The sequence below is a fragment of the Lepisosteus platostomus genome, chromosome 9 (assembly GCF_059453375.1).
Source record: "Lepisosteus platostomus isolate fLepPlt1 chromosome 9, fLepPlt1.hap1, whole genome shotgun sequence".
NCBI lineage: Eukaryota > Metazoa > Chordata > Actinopteri > Semionotiformes > Lepisosteidae > Lepisosteus > Lepisosteus platostomus.
This window is the reverse complement of record NC_142619.1, coordinates 61,680,703-61,696,554: the sequence shown is the minus strand read 5'-3', so window position 1 is coordinate 61,696,554 and position 15,852 is coordinate 61,680,703. Positions and strand designations below refer to the sequence as shown.

The 15,852-nt window shown below is 47.4% G+C and overlaps 1 protein-coding gene across 3 annotated transcripts in view; it reads left to right on the top strand.

Annotated features, from left to right (window-relative positions):
- The window catches only part of LOC148655414 (fatty acyl-CoA reductase 1), an 80,481-nt gene that overhangs the window by 23,772 nt on the left and 40,857 nt on the right, over positions 1-15,852 (top strand). For 2 of the 3 annotated variants that reach the window (XM_088646053.1, XM_088646054.1), the window contains exon 2: positions 11,079-11,316. In XM_088646053.1, coding sequence (XP_088502179.1) covers positions 11,107-11,316 — 210 coding nt within the window. In that variant the 5' untranslated portion in view covers positions 11,079-11,106. Of the gene's footprint in view, positions 1-1,203; positions 1,264-11,078; positions 11,317-15,852 lie in introns of all 3 variants that reach the window. The other variant, XM_088646055.1, reaches the window with a different exon arrangement.

Genomic DNA, 15,852 nt, shown 5'->3' with positions numbered 1-15,852 from the left:
TTAAAGAAAAGGGCTGGAATAATAGTACAGTATGCACAGTGGCGTTGTAGGAGACTGGACTGGACTCCCTGAAAGACAGTGCTGCACATTCCCTCCTCTCAGGACAGGGGGTCCGGCTGAGCTGTGGATGGATCAATTGAACTTGTGCAGGTGTGCAGGCGCAGGAACAGGAGCCGTGTGATGTGTGCAGTAGGCAGGCCGCAGGTCTGTACAGTAGGGTCTCGACATTGGTGAGGGTTCGGTGCAGAGAACCGTCACAAATAGCTCAATTCACATATAGCAAAGTCCACATATATACAGTATGTACATATATTAACATGTAACTAAGTCCACCCCATACCAATGCATAATACTGCAGTTACATAGTATGTATGGTTAAAAGACACAAGTAACCCTCCCTTATATGATAATTAAAGCACTAATGCATGGACTTTAAGTTAATTTAGGTAACATTGATCAACCTAAAGAAACAACACATCCAGCCTGCGCTTTCTCTCTCTGCCCCCTGTGATCAGCTCTCCTCACTGTAATGAAACCAGATACACTGTAAGACTGTCAGAGAGCCTGTACAGCCATCTCCAGCCTGTCACTCCCACACTGCTGACACAGAACCTGGAGCGCCGGTTCAGTCTAAAACAAGAGCATGTTGGGGTGCTGGTGCTGGGCAGTGGTGCTTGGCCAGAGGGCAGGGAGAGACTCTCACTCGCTATCTGCACTCGTCTCAGGACCCCAGTCTGTTGTGCTGCTCATTTGAAAGTTGTTCTTAACAGCCTCTGGCTCGGTTTCACCCCGCTCTGCTCTTACAAGACACTGTCTAAGCGAATTTGCTTATATTAAACTTGATGTGCAGACCCTACTGTGTACAGTATACTGTGAAGCAGACCTCTGTGAGTTGGATCGCAGCTCTCTTTAGCTCGTGCCCAAGGAGGTCCAGCTGCGCGAGGTGAGGTTTTCTGAGGTAGTTCCTTCTGGAGCAAGGCGTGGCGCGCGATGTCCCCCCGAGCGACCCTCAGGAATGTGGCCGGCCAGCGTGCCTGCCGGGGACGAGCCGAGAGGGTGCATCTCTGACAGAGCGGGCTTCCCATTGATGCCAGATCCTTATCGGCTCGCCGCAGGATAAACCTGCTGAGCAGGCGAGCCCAGTATCACCTCTGAGCCCACCTTTATCGGATGCTTGAAATAGTTGTCTTATTCTTTTCAAAGAAAGACTGTTTTGCAACGAGACGTGAAGGAGGACTGCTCTGTACTCTTTGCTTTAATCAGGTGAGTGTCAGTTTTAGAGACTTCCGTTTACCTTTAGTCTGGTTGTCAAGAGAGCATTTCAGTCTTGAGACCAGGAGTGTGGGTTTTTATTCCTTTATTCATCTCTTTCTCCCTTCTCTCATCTCCCTTCTCCCATCACTGGGCTCCCATCTCCCTTCTCCTGTCTCCAAACTCCCACTTCCTGGGTCTCTTCCAGCCTGTCCTGTTCCAGAATTTTAAACAGCCTCCCCGCTCCTGGTGTGGATATGAGGGGGTGAGAGTGTGTCATTGTGCTGAAATGAGACATCTCCGTGACTGTGGGTCTGACCTCCAGCACTCTCTGAGGGACCCCGTCTGTGTGTGCCTGGTGTTTGTGCACACGCTCTCCTGCTCTGAGCCCCTGAGCAGATCGTGGCAGTAGGTTGCAGTGTATTGTGGTGACCGATGGAAGAATGAGGAGGCTGGCATTTGGCAGCCTGCCTGCCTTCCGTCTTCAGGAGCCTGATGTTGGCAAATGCTTTAGCCTTAAAAGGCGTCCGTTGTTTGGCGCCGAAATTCAGCAGTGCCAGACCACCTCAGCAATCGCTTCAGTGTGGTTCAACTCTGACGAGCACAAGCCCGAGCTGAGGCTGTAGGCCCACTGCCTGCCAAGCACACTGAATTGTCTTGGAAAATATCTGCAGCTGTTTTGATGCTGAGGAGCCTTGTAGAAAACTATTCTACTGTACCGCAACAAAGGCATAGTGAAGAGACCAGCAGCCCAGCGGCTGGAAAGTCCTGACGCCTGTACTTTGCAGCCACCTGGAAGTCTGACTCAGACAGCCCTGGCTTGACAGTGTGATACACCAGCTGCAGCACTAGAAGAAATTGACAGAGGGCCTATTTGGGGATTTTCTCAGTAATATTGTAGTAGGATTTTATACAGTACCATTCGGATTTCGTAGTGTTATTGGTTGATGGTCTTAATTCTTGATGGCTAATTTCCACCAAAACACAGGCCCTGGATGGCCCACTGAGATCACCCAGACACTATGCCCTCCCTGTTGCCCGTGTTGTTCCGGAAGTCTCTTAATACGGAATGTTTTTTAGTCAAGATGACTGTTTGGGTGACGAAGGTCAGTCTGCTCTGTATTTCACTGAGGGCTCAGTGCTTGTTTATCCAGACATGAAAAGAGCCCCAGGCTGTTGTCTCTTAAGAGCTCATTCTGTGAGTCAAGCCATTTCCCTTGGGAATAAAGATATTCTCAGGCGGTGACAATGTTAGACCGAATGACAATCTCAGTTGTGGCCGATTCAGAATTTTCAAATGCACAACCAAGCATTACATTAGCAAGTCAATTATTTTTAGCAGTGCTCACGGCTGCTGTCCATTTCCTCAGTGTCTCTACCAACTAAGGGGAAGCAGACTGTTGCACATGCGGAGTCCATTGGCCCAGTAATGCTGCTTCAGGATAATCTTCCAGAGGCACTGCGAGGCTGACCAGGATATACAAAATAAAACTCTTTTCTGGACTGGGCTGCCACTATGTCAGTGGTAGTAATGTCTGCTCTTGGGCTCCACATACAGTATCAATCAGTACTCAGTATTCTCTTATACAGCATCTAAACTGACATAAAGTCCAGTGGAATGCTGATCAGTTCCACCAATCTATAGCTAATTTAATGCAAATGAACTCATTAGCATCAAACAAAATACATGAGCACGAATGAAGAACATTCACTTCTCAAAACAGGAAAGCTGGCTTCTTGATTAAGTTGTGTAGGTGTTTTTTTCTTATGCCAGATGTGCGGTCGGTTTAAAAGAATATTCTTTATAGAATGAGAAGCTCCTTGCGTCACATCCTGTGTTCTTTTTGATTGACTTTTCCAGCAAAAAAAAACGTGTTCTGGCCAGATGTTTCAACTCTGAGTGCTGGAGACATTAAGAGTCAGAGGAAGGAAATGAACAGGCCCTGATCTGCTCTATACACCCTCACGAGAGGCTTACTAACGCAGCTCAGGGTGAGAGCAGGACATGTCCCTCTATGATTTCCTCTCTGGCCAGCTTTGAAAGGCTCCTCAAAGTAGATAGGTTGTATTTCCAGGAAAAGTATGCAGCCTATTGAGTCCCTCACTGGGACTGCATCCGAAATGAAGCTTCATGTCCACACAGGAGCCCTGAAGCACCCCTGGAACTTTGTTCTGCTGCCTTGGATCTTGCTGTTCCAAGAGGTGCTCTGTTGGTATGGTATCTCTGTGTGACAGGGCTAGGGTCTGTGCCTTGAGGCCTGGCCAGGCCTTCCTCGACGAGGATGGGCTGCAGGAGATTTTCCTGAAGGACATCTTGATGTCCGCAGTCGCGGCTGGCCGCGTGCTGCTGAACGGAGATATCACTGCTGTTGTCGTGGCAGGCTCCTGCTGGTCAGCCCCGTGGAGATAGAGGCCATGGGGAGGGTCTGTGCTTTCCCCTTCTCTGGCAGACTGGCTCCCTTAGGGAAACACAAACAAAACGAGATGACACCTCCTCTTGTTCCCAACTCAAAACTGGCACCAGCCGCCCGAGGCTGCTGATATCCTTGTGTAAAGAGAGATTGCTGTAGAGTAAATGAATTTTGCTTTTGGTAAATAGGAGATTGCCGAGTGCGTAGCAGTGCAGTGGTAAGAGGCAGTGACATCTGGAGATGTCAGAACACACAATCTTATAAACCAGCTTCATTTTTCCTACAGCAGTAATTGGTAGCAAATCTGCTTTTATGTATTCTCATAGATTTAAAAAAAATGTCTTCAATTTAACGAATCGGTATGCCTATATTGGCTTTCAGTGGTCCAGGATTTCTGAATGGTTGTGTTGTCCAGCTGAGTGGAAATACTTGGTGCCCTGGACACTGTCCAGCAGCGCAGCTCTTGATCACTAAGAGTAACAGCGCAAGGTATGCAGGGAGAGGGAAGGGAGGGAAAGGCGTAATTGGAATGTTGGGTAAATGAGTTTATATGGACTTCATACAGCAGAAAGACTCGGTTTCATTTGTAACCTTGTTTTTGTTCTTACGATGTCCTGATTAACAAATGGCACCACACTGTGCAGCAGGCTACTGACTGAAATCCATTTATAGATGTCCTTTACAGGAGATGTAGGGTAATCCACGTGATCTGGTGCACTATGGGGATTGAGCCCCTAACAGTCCACAAGTTTCTTCTTTGATGTTGAAGATCTCTGTTTCTCTTCCATTTCTGTTGAGTCACATTCGTTCCAGTGTATTGTGTTATTACTTCTCCAATCAGAGACGTTTTCTTTATTGATGAAGAGATGACAGGACAGAAAGAAAAGTGAAAACAGTGTTAATCCAAACCCTAACCCTAATGTTGTGACTTCGTGGTGAGAGTGTACTTTTCCCCTGATGTGTAGAGCTTGCATCTTGTTTTCTAATCACTTCATAAGTATCAGGAAGAATTAAGAGCAAAAAAGCGCATTTTTAGAAAATATCTTTGTTTCCATTATGTTATGTAAAAAATATGTTTTTTACTGTGTTTTATTGAAGAGAACATTCTCATATTGTCTTATGTAGGGTAAAAAATGTGTTTTGACACTTAATAGGCTAAAATAAATTTCCGAATTAATACCATGATGATATTTAAGGCTTCATGTTTCCATGTGAGCTATAGAATAGGGCTTCACTGTGCTTTTAGGAGTTTTGCATTTGCAGCCTGAGGCTGAAATTCACATGTACAGAACCCACAGCACACTGCACTCAGCACTCTGCAAGCATTCACAGAGCACAGCATGCACTCAGCACTCACAAGAGTGCATTTGCAGCAAATTTTCAAGCAAGAAAATGTGCTTGAAATAGCTTCAGTCTGACGATTAATGTTACCCAGGACTTGTTTTAAGTTTTAAATTTTAAATACAATTGCCAGCGATGTGTAAAAGAGATAATATCAAGCTACTGGTCATGGTGTCCTGTAGTTAAAAAGCATTTACAATAGTTTAGCAATGCAAAACATGTCATATCTTTCTTGTGTTTAATTCTGAATCTTTCATGTCGTTGCATGATAAAGGTAAAGTCTTTATAGAAGGACCTGACTAGATCAGGCACCGCGGGTACTTCAGATCAGGCCCTGTCGGCCATGCTGGGTCTAGCGTGTGTGCAGACTGGAGTGCTGGCAGGAAGCTGTTGGCTGCTGTGGGCTTCCTGTGTGCTGTAGGGACGCACTGTGGACCTGGTGCTGAGAATCAGGGCTGCAGGAGCTCAGCTCTGCCTGACTGCCAGGGGACAGCAGGAGAACAGTCCCAGCAGCACTGCAGCGTCACACAACACACACGGAATCATTGCAGAGCGATTGCTCCTTCATCTTAGATGTGATCTATTCACTTTCACATATTCTGCTCATCAAAGGAACTAAATTTCAATTTATTTTTTCTCCAAATACAACAACGTAAAAAAGAAAGACAAAGTTTCATCCACCCCATGCAAAAACCTCTCTCCTGCCCTCCTTAGTTGGTCTGTTGTCCTGGTTTCTACCTAAGGAGTGCGAAAGTACAGCCCAACAGCTACAGTGGAGACCCCCTGCTACAAGGCTCCGACTGCACCACCAGTGCTCCCACTGTGCTCTCTGTGGCATCATGGCTCCGAAACAGGGACCTGATGGGTCCATGCAGAGAACATCAGACTGGACCCAGTACAGCCAGGACCAGGACTGTGGAGGCCCTGGACTCAGACCCACAGGCAAATTGGTTTCTGATGAGATGAGAGTCACCGTCCAGCAGAGTGACTGGAAAAATAAACAGAGTTTAACGACAGGAAATTGATTCCAGTTGTCAGATCACGTATACGCATACCTCTGCTTTGTGCAGCAACCTGAAACTTTCAGGTACCATAAATAATATTATTGCTAAACATATGCCGTTCTAATCTGCAAGCGACCAGAATATAGAATACGAATTTTTGTATAAAAATGCATTAAGTCCTGTTCTACACCTGCATGCTTTGGAAGCACTGGCCTACCTGTATACAAAATATACAAAATGCTTTTAAATCTAGCATTACCACACACATTATATATATAAAAAGTATTGATCTAGGACACACAGAGTATCGGGTGCAAACCAGGGACAAGTTGAGCAGAATGGACGGATAGGAAGAGCCTTGTTTCCTGACCCTTGCCAGACCGCGCAGCATAGTGCCAGCAGCTCCTGCACTACAGAGCGTGCTGGAGGACTAGCTCAGGCACAAGGCTTGATGGACCTTCACAGGATAATCGTTTTACACTTAAGTCATGCACACTGAAACCATTGAGGTGATGAGCAGTAAAAGACCCTCTTTTAGGGGGAACTTAAGCAAAAAATATTTGCGTAACACAAGAACTCTGAAACAGAGTTAGTCAGCAGTCAGACAGAATGAGAAAAAACGAGTGCAAGGCATCCTCTGTGTTCCAGTAACACGGATTTGAGGCTGCCGGAAGACTGCTCTGTGGAGTCAGTGTTAATAAGATAAGACGCGTGTCAGTTAATTATACTGTGCAAGATGGGGTTTCAGGAGACTGAAGACAGCTGCTCTGAATCTCAAGGTTGTCTGTGTTCCAAGGTCCCCTGGTAGATCCATGTCACAAGTGACCCAAATATTGTTGCTCTCTTTTTGACCTATTTACAAATCTGTGCACTATCATCTAATGCTGTTATCTGGGCAGTGAGGGAAAAGGACGTATTAAAATCTGCAGTTAAGACAGGGGTCCAATACAAACCCTGGATATTTCTGCAGAATGATCTCATATTCTTTTTCTTAAAATTTATTCTATTTTTTCTCAGGCGGGTACATTAATCTGGTGTCCAACTCCCGCTGTAATCTGTGCCCAGGAAAGCCCAGATTCCATGCACAGACCTCTCTCTGACACTGCTTGTTTAGGAATCTGAATGTTTCAGGCCTGAAAATAATTCCAGCTATTGTTTATTTTAATTCTGCAGCTGTAAAAAGGAACTCAAGACACCACCTCACCTAAATCATTTCAGCTGTCGCCTTAATGTCCCTTGTTTTGTCCAAACGCTGTGATAGCAAGACTATTGTTTTTGTGTGTGGGCATAGAGTGGTCGAGTTTTCTCGTACAGAGAAATAACACAAACACAATAACACTGGCAGCCTTGACTTAAAGATAAGACACAGCAGACACAAGCACAGTGGTATCCAGTCTTTGTGCTTCTTGCAGGGTTTGACATAGACGATTGCGCTCAAGGCTGATTATAAGTCTATTATCGCTGCTATGTTATGAAATTTTGTTCTGTGTTGCTTGTTTTGCTGGGGCAGTGCTGACCTCAGTGTGTGCAATGGAACAAGTCGCTGATAGTTCAACAGATGTAAGGCTGTTTACGAAAGATGTCTCCTTTAATTCTGTGGATGATACTGTAGGTGTGCTTTTGATAATTTGTGAAAAAACAGAGAAAGTACAAGACTCGAGGCATCCTGTTGGGTTTCTCGGAAATTCTCCCGGCTGAGTATTTCAGACTAAATATGTGCGGGACAGGTCACGAGATCACGAGAAAGAGGATCACACTTCCTGTTGTCAAAATGATCATTTTATAGAGAAGAACAACAATACAAGGCGAGAAAGCAAATTATCGGAAATGCTGGCACCAGGACAGGGCTGTAATACATGTGATAAGATCCCAGATATTTCAGCTGGTTTCCACACCAGGATAGCAGACATCCCAGATTTGAGCAGTTGATTTCCGGGAGGGTAAGGAGGGGGTCGTCTCTTCCGTTAAAACTTGCGGACCCCCTTGAAAACAAATCACAGCTACTGTATATAATCGAATAATTAGCTGATAGATACTATAATAAGATACTATAATATATTTGAAATACACTATAGATAGCTCACCAGTCCAGTTGAATAATCTCACTTTTCAAACCTCCGTTTGTACAGAAATGCGGCTCTGTACATATTATATATTATATCATTGAATAATTCGCTGATGATTATTCGGACCGGGGATGTCGCCAACAGAACAATTTGGGAGCGGGGAGGTGATTTCCGGGAGATTACGGATCACTTGCGGGAGTCAGGGAGGAGTGAGCTCTTCTTACAGGTTGAAAGGCACTGGAATCAATAGGCACTGGAATGTGCTGAGCCTGATTCTTCAAGTGGAGATTAGTATGAAATGAAGTGATCATTTGAGTATATTCCTGGATGCAGTATTGACAGCCTCTGAGAGGCAAGAAGCACTGACCTTACGTTAATGTTTTCCTTTGTTGGTATCATTAAGTGCCTCCTATAAGGCCTGGGAGCCTGGCCATCACTGCCCCAGACACAATTGGATTAATTGCTCTGAGTAAAGCCCAGGCACAGCACAGTCCATTGCGTTCTGGCCATTAGCGAACAGATTGATACCATTAAAATCCGATAAAAACATAAAATAAAATAAAAATTCGAAGGCTGTAAATCTGAACGTGTAGGCACCTCCTGCACCTCCCAGGCAGGCTGCTGCAGGGCCTCGTGGGCCAGCGTGTCAGAGCTGGTTATTCCTGGGAAGCAGTTTTCCAGCGGGAGTGGGGAATTCCTGGGGAACGGGGCAGAGGAAGCGATGGGGCTCCCCGGAGCCGTGCGGTGCAGTGCGGTGGTCAGGGCGTGGGCCACAGGGGAGAGGAGCCCACCCGTGAGACACCCTTGGGGGCTCTCCTGCCCCTTTCTTTCTCGGACCTGGTCACGCCCCCCACACGGTGGTGGAACAGGGGGAACTCTGAAACGCTCGACGCCTCCCCTGCAGTGATTTCAGTTTCAGTTTGTTCTGGTTTGGCACGGTCGTTTCGGGATTTCCCTGATTCATTTTACTACACCCAGCTTAACCCTGCGGTGCCTTTTCACTCCTCAGCTCCAGCTCTGTCACTTGCAGGTATTTACTTGATCATAAATACATACTGTAAGTCTCCGGGTTTGTACTCAAAAGGTTGTGGATTCAAATTCTGAAAGAGATGCGGTTTTTGTGCCCTTGAGTGTGGTGGCTCCTGCAGATGGCTTCAGCAAATATAAGCAGCTTTTAGTGACCAAATAAATATTAACATTCTGCTTTCGCATTGATGTAGCAGCTGGCCAGTTCCAAGCAATTTCAAAGTCCTGCTCTGAAACTGTTCTGTTGTCTAGCTGAAAGGGTTTTTTTTTCCCACATCCAAGGGTAGAGCAGATGAGATTGCCATAATTAGGAATTTGAACTTGGCTGATTGGGTTTTAATTGCATTTTAGTCGTCGTTTAACATTCTCTTGCCCGGAGCTCTGTGAGCGCTGTCCATCCATTGCCATACGCCTGTAAGGCCAGGAGCGTCTGGGCCTGTCTGCCTGCCTGCCAGAATCTCAACAGGGCTTGGAGCAGTCTGCTGAAAGACTCCCGAGAAGGTTCTCCTTAACATAATGGGGTTATTCCCAAACACAGAGCTTCTAAAAGCTGTTCTCTATACAGCAAGGCTCAGGGTAATTGTTCACATTTGCAGAACTGTGGCACTGCAGTTCTTTAAGTGTAGCAATTATTTTAACTGGACCCTTAATGACATGTTTTCAGTGAATAACCACACGTCTGTGTTTAACATGATTAAGGCAAGTGAAAACTCTTAACTCTCTTAGTTTGAGAGCTAAAAAAGGATTACTCTATGAGTGTTGCTGCACAGTCACTGGTATAGAAGTGTGTTCAGGTTAGGAGAGCTGTACGATTGCTCTTGTATTTCTGGGGTCATGTGTGTGTTCAGGTTAGGAGAGCTGTGCAATTGCTCGTGCAGTGCTGGGGTCCTGTGTGTGTTCAGGTTAGGAGAGCTGTGCGATTGCTCTTGTATTTCTGTGGTCCTGTGTGTGTTCAAGTTAGGAGAGCTGTATGATTGCTCTTCCAGTGCTGGGGTCCTGTGTGTGTTCAGGTTAGGAGAGCTGTATGATTGCTCTTGCTTGCAGAAAAGCAGAGCCCTTCTCTCTGTGTACGCACAGTGCTGTGCTTCACCCCTCTGAACAATCTGCCCAACCATGTTGTTCAAGTCGGTATCCTGGTTCCCTTCAAGAAACAGCTGGCTTAGATCCTGGGATGAATTAAGGACACACTACCAGACAGGCAAGATGGTCAAAAAGCCTCTCGTTTGTAATCAAAGGCAGGTGCGCCCTATCCTACCCTTTGAAAGAGTCATTTCTTCACCCAAAGAGTTGTGGGAGAATGGGGGGATGGAATCCTGGATTCTTGCGAGAAATGGCTGGATGAGATCTTGGGGTCAAGTAGCTGCTAGCTGCCAGCTGGGCTGTGTGGGCCTGTTGCTCTCCTGTTGTCGGTGTAACAGGAGCCGATCCGGGCTCCCGTGAAGCGTAGTTCAGGACCCTATGCAGACGGTATAATCCGGAAGTAAGTGGAGAAGGACAACAGGGAAAAGACGTAGAGGATCAGGACGGGTTGACAGACAGGGGGGCGTGACGACTGTGATCCGGTCCAAACAGTCCAAGGGGGAATCCGGGGCACGGTCCACGGTCCAGGAACCGGGAGATCCAACCGAGACGAGACAAGCAAGGTTAAAATCCAGACCGGGATCCAGAGCAGGGACAGGGTCAGGGAATAAAACCAGGGTAACGAGACCAGGTGCTCCGAGCCCCGGACTCAGACGGTCAGGATGCCGTGATGAAGCCTGTGCCTTCTGGTCACTCCAGGACCCGCTGGTAGGCGGGCTTCTGGGTGTCCCTCTCCCAGTGCTGAGCCAGGAAAAGTGGGAGCGGCGGGCTTAAATAAGGAGACAGAACAGGGGGCAGGTGCACATAATCAACTAAAATACGAAAGGGTTGGAGCGCCCTTAAGGGGAGGGATTACAATGGTGACAGTTGGTAACCTCTCCTGTGTTGCTTGTGCACAGGGGCTCTTGGGAGCAGGCCGGGATCAGGATGACGGAGAGACAGAGCGGCATGACGTCCATCGCGGACTACTATGCAGGCAAGAACGTGCTCATCACGGGGGCCACGGGCTTCATGGGCAAGGTGCTGGTGGAGAAGCTCCTGCGCTCCTGCCCTGAGGTGAAGGCCATCTACATCCTGGTGCGGCCCAAGGCTGGCCAGTCCATGCAGGAGAGGGTCCAGGACATGCTGAAGAGCAAGGTAAGAGACCCGGTCCAGAAACCCTGCTCTCTGCCGGCCCAGTCCGACCGGTTCCAGGAGTTCACTCCCGTGTAATAAAGATGTGCGGAATCTGGTACTGAATGAACTACAGGCCAAAAAAAAAATGACAAAAACATCAATTAATTCCTGGCTAGTTTTCTGTGATTCGCAGGTTCCCACAATGTACTGTTTGATACTGAAATAACATACATAAGGAGGCATTTTTTTTAAATAAATGTTACAATATAAACCTAATTTGTTTGCGGCTGGCCACATTTGCTTTCATTTTGCAGAATTAGTCAGACGTTTTGGGAAATCCAATTTACCTTCCAGTTTTTCTGTGGATACCCCCGGACCAAGATGATCTAATATTATCTTAATCCGAAGGGCAAACGTGTGGATTCCATTCCCTTCTTGTTTTAAACAGAGCAGAGTACCTTGAGGTACAGTATTTGGACATGTGTTGTACTACATCAAAAGGTGTGCTTTTTGGTGTCAAGGTGGAAACAAGCAGGACTTTGCAGAAAGGAGCAAAGCAGATCTGATGTTTTGTAGTTTTTCAGCTTTAAAACATTTATGCTAAGCGGACATGAACATTGTCACAGGAAGAGGCTCACTCAGCCTTTTAGCAGATTTTGTAAACGTATGGAGATGTGTGGCTTTGCGTTCTCATGCTGTGGCACAAATGAGTGAAATAAGGAGGGATTCCCACCAAAGGAAAGGTCTGGTCACAGGGTAGCGGTCAGTCCTTGAGGGACTCTGAGGGCAGAGGTGCTCCTGTCTTCAACACAGGCACACACTGGGGGCCTGGTTTCCAGGAAAGTGACTCAGTCATTGTTTGTTGTTCATTGGTCGTTTATTGTCATGAGCAATTTCACATTTCAGCCAACCTCCTGATTTATTTGACAGGCCTCACTGACCGTACCGACTTCTCATGTAGCCCGAAGTCAGGTAGCCCTCTCCGTAACCCCAGTGGATGCTTTCATGGGTTTGGTTCTGAAAAGAATCCTTTTGCGGAAAATAAAAGGTGAACAATCTGTGAAAGAAGGGCTGCGACAAACCTTACAGTTTCGATGGGAGATGTGGCCTGTTTCAGTGATGCCACCTCTCTCTCGAGGCTTAATCCCCGGCCTTGTGTGACTCCTACAGCAGGCCTGTGTATAAATAGCCTCTGGAATCGCGACCTGAGGAGGCGGTGTGAGGTCAGGTCGCGGCTCGCGGCCCACGGTCCGCACTGGGGGGACGCTGGCACACTGAGCCGAGCTGAGCAGGGCAGGGCCGCGGAGTGGCAGCGGCTGACCTGCTTTAAAGAGGCATCCTTTAAGAAGCCTCTTTTGAGAAGCCACCTTTAAAGGCGCTATATAAAATTAAGTTTATTATTATTATTATTATTATTATTATTATTATTATTATTATTATTACCCAGGCAGGGGTCACAGAAGGCTTTTCAAGTGCCTTATGTTGTTTCCATGGTTTTGTTTGGGAATTTAAGGAAAAAATTCACACATGCTGTGAAAAGCCATGAAAACCTGCAGTGCGGAATAAAGTCCGAGCTGGACTGAGATATATACGATGAAAGATGCAGTTCTTAAATGAAAAATGGAGAAAAAGATTGCCATAAATGTGTCTTGGACTCAGGACCTTAAGTGCATAGAAAAAGGGCTGCAGTTTTATAATGCACCTGGTACAAGTTTCTGTTGTAATCGTGCTCCATATCCCACCATCCATATGAAAACAGCTCAGATACGCCACAAACTCCAGCGCAATTTGCTTGATCGATACGTTAAAAATCACGTTAGCTGCAGCGCAAGAATGCTGTCCCTAATTTTTGTAACAGTGGTTCATGTTATATTGTCGTCTTCTAGTTTTGAAAGTCCAGCATGGGAGAAACACAAACAAGCAGCAAAACCTGCAGGCTGACTTTAGACTGAGCGATATCAGAGACATCTCTCTCGGCTCTGCTTGTAGTTTGTAAACAGTTTTCTCTGAAAGAGTGGAAGTCTTTGGAATGAATGCAGGCAGGAAGTATTCTGTGCACCTGACTCCCATCTCCATCTCTAATAATAATAATAATAATAACATTCCTCACACTTACATACAGCTTCTCTGGACACTCCACTCAAAGTGCTTTACAGGTAATGGGGATCCCCTCCACCACCACCAGTGTGCAGCCCCACCTGGATGATGCACCAGTACACTCCCCACACACCAGCTCTCAGTGGGGAGGAGAGCAGAGTGATGAAGCCAGTTCAGAGATGGGGATTATTAGGAGTCAGTGATTGGTGAAGGCCAATGGGAAATTTGGCCAGGTTGCCAGGGTTACAACCCTACTCTTTTCGAGAAACACCCTGGGATTTTTAATGACCACAGAGAGTCAGGACCTCAGCTTTACGTCTCATCCGAAGGACAGCGCCTTTTTACAGTATAGTGTCCCTGTCACTGTACTGGGGCATTAGGACTGACACAGACCGCAGGGTGAGCGCCCCCTGCTGGCCCCACTAACACCTCTTCCAGCAGCAGCCTCAGCTTTCCCAGGAGGTCTCCTGTCCAGGTACTGACCAGGCTCACACCTGCTGAGCTTCAGTGGGCTGCCAGTGGTGAGCTGTGATATACAGTAGCTGCAGGAGAGGTGAGCCTCTGCAGACTATTCTCTGAGCGCAGACACTTCCTGTGCCACACCTAAAACAGAAAAAGATGCAGGGATCAGTGCAACCAAATACTGAACACAACAGATTATAAACCAGATGTGCTCCGCCTGTACCGGCCTTGCAGCCGAGGCAAAAATGTTTGACTCTGCAGTAAAAAAATGCATCATGATTCGACCGAAAGATTTCCATGCCTAACACGTTATTAGGCACACAAGTGAATTTCAGCATTGTCTGGTAATGTGGGCGTGCATTCCTGGCAGCTGTGCTAGCGGATTTTGTGGACGGTTTTGGAATATTGATGATCTTACACCCATCCCAGCGGTGCTGCACCCTTGGGCAGCCTGGTGCACGCATCACACATAGAGAAAGGTCTTCAGGTCAGGCAACCAAGACAAACAGGGGAGCTCTACATGCAGACAGGGTTTAAAAAGGAAACAGCAGCCAGATCAGGTGCGAAATGTACGTGCATCTTTGACATTTCGACAACGCCAGAGTTTTTGTGGTGCTTGAAGTGGGTCCCCCCCTTAATGTGCAGCACAGTGAGATCCTTTGGGATGAAATGTGCTCTGCAAATGCAATGAATGATTGTGAAAAAAGAGGCAAATGTTGTATGAAATTTAGAGTGGAGGATTTTATTTAGAAACACTTCAGAAAGTCCAGTGTGAAAGCGTTTGTCTTCTTCTTACAGGTTGTACAAAATCTGTTTTAGCAGAACTTTCACAGCAGTTTGCACTTCGTCAGTCTGAACACTAGAGGGTGTACCACATGAGGTGCCCAGGCATGGTTCCCCCTCACCTCAGGGTACACGCAGGGCCCCCTGGGGGCTGGACTGAGCCTCAGTGGTCAGTACAGCAGGGAGAGGCCTGTACAGCGGTTTGTAACAGATGCACACGTCTCGATGACGGGCTGAGTTGGCGGGGCTGACACTGGACACTCTTCCACTGGGCACAGCAACAGTCCAGCAGGTCACCGACACCAGGAAATCACCTGGAGTACCAGGAACGGACAGAATAACCCCTGCCTCCACATTTTTGTCAGGGAAATCTGGACTCTTAGCCGCCTAGCTCCTGCCTCAAAGAGAGGTGCCTCCTAAATGAAAACATAAGAAAGTGTCTCCAGACATCTTCCTCCTGATCAGAACTCTTTCACAGGGCAGCAGCAGGAGCAGCAGCCCTGCTCTCCTCTCACAGGGCTTGCCATCCCAGTGATTATGAAGCAAGGCCCCTGAACCGTCCTCTAGGTGAGACCCGTTGCCATTCACATGTGCCATGTGGAGCTTTTCTGTGTCATGTGACCTCTGCTGTCCAGCAGGGCCCCTAGTTCAGGGCGGACTTGCTCCTGTCCGCACTGCACTGTGGGCCAGCTGGTGCCACTCCAGTCCTCCGTTCTGGGGGCGCCGTGGGGCTCCTGCTGACCTCGGACTCGCCGCGGCCGCGGGGAGCGTTCTGGGATGGCCGAGCGGACAGCGAGAGTGCTGAGGAACGGGGGGGCGGCAGCTCTGTGGGCGGACAGCGAAAGGAAACAGTTTCGGGATTTGTGCTGACGGGCAGCTCGGAGGAGGTAATGAGGTGTCACCCCAGGGCTGCCAGACAGCAGCAATCAGAGGAGGCAGGCAGGCCCTGCATTTTGATCACATCTCTGCCCCTTCTGTCAAACCGAAAGCGTAGCTGAGATTTTCTTTAGTTTGTATAAAGCAGCACTCCAGCCCTGGTCCAGACAGCTGCAGGAGCTTCGGGTATTCCAATTCCTCTTGGATCAGGTGTTGGCTTTATTATCCGAGATTAATGTACAGTAATTCTCAGACTCTGAATGAAGATCCTGAGGGACTGGGAGTCACCAGGAACCGGACTGGACACTACAGGTATAGATTATGCTAAAATCGTCTGAT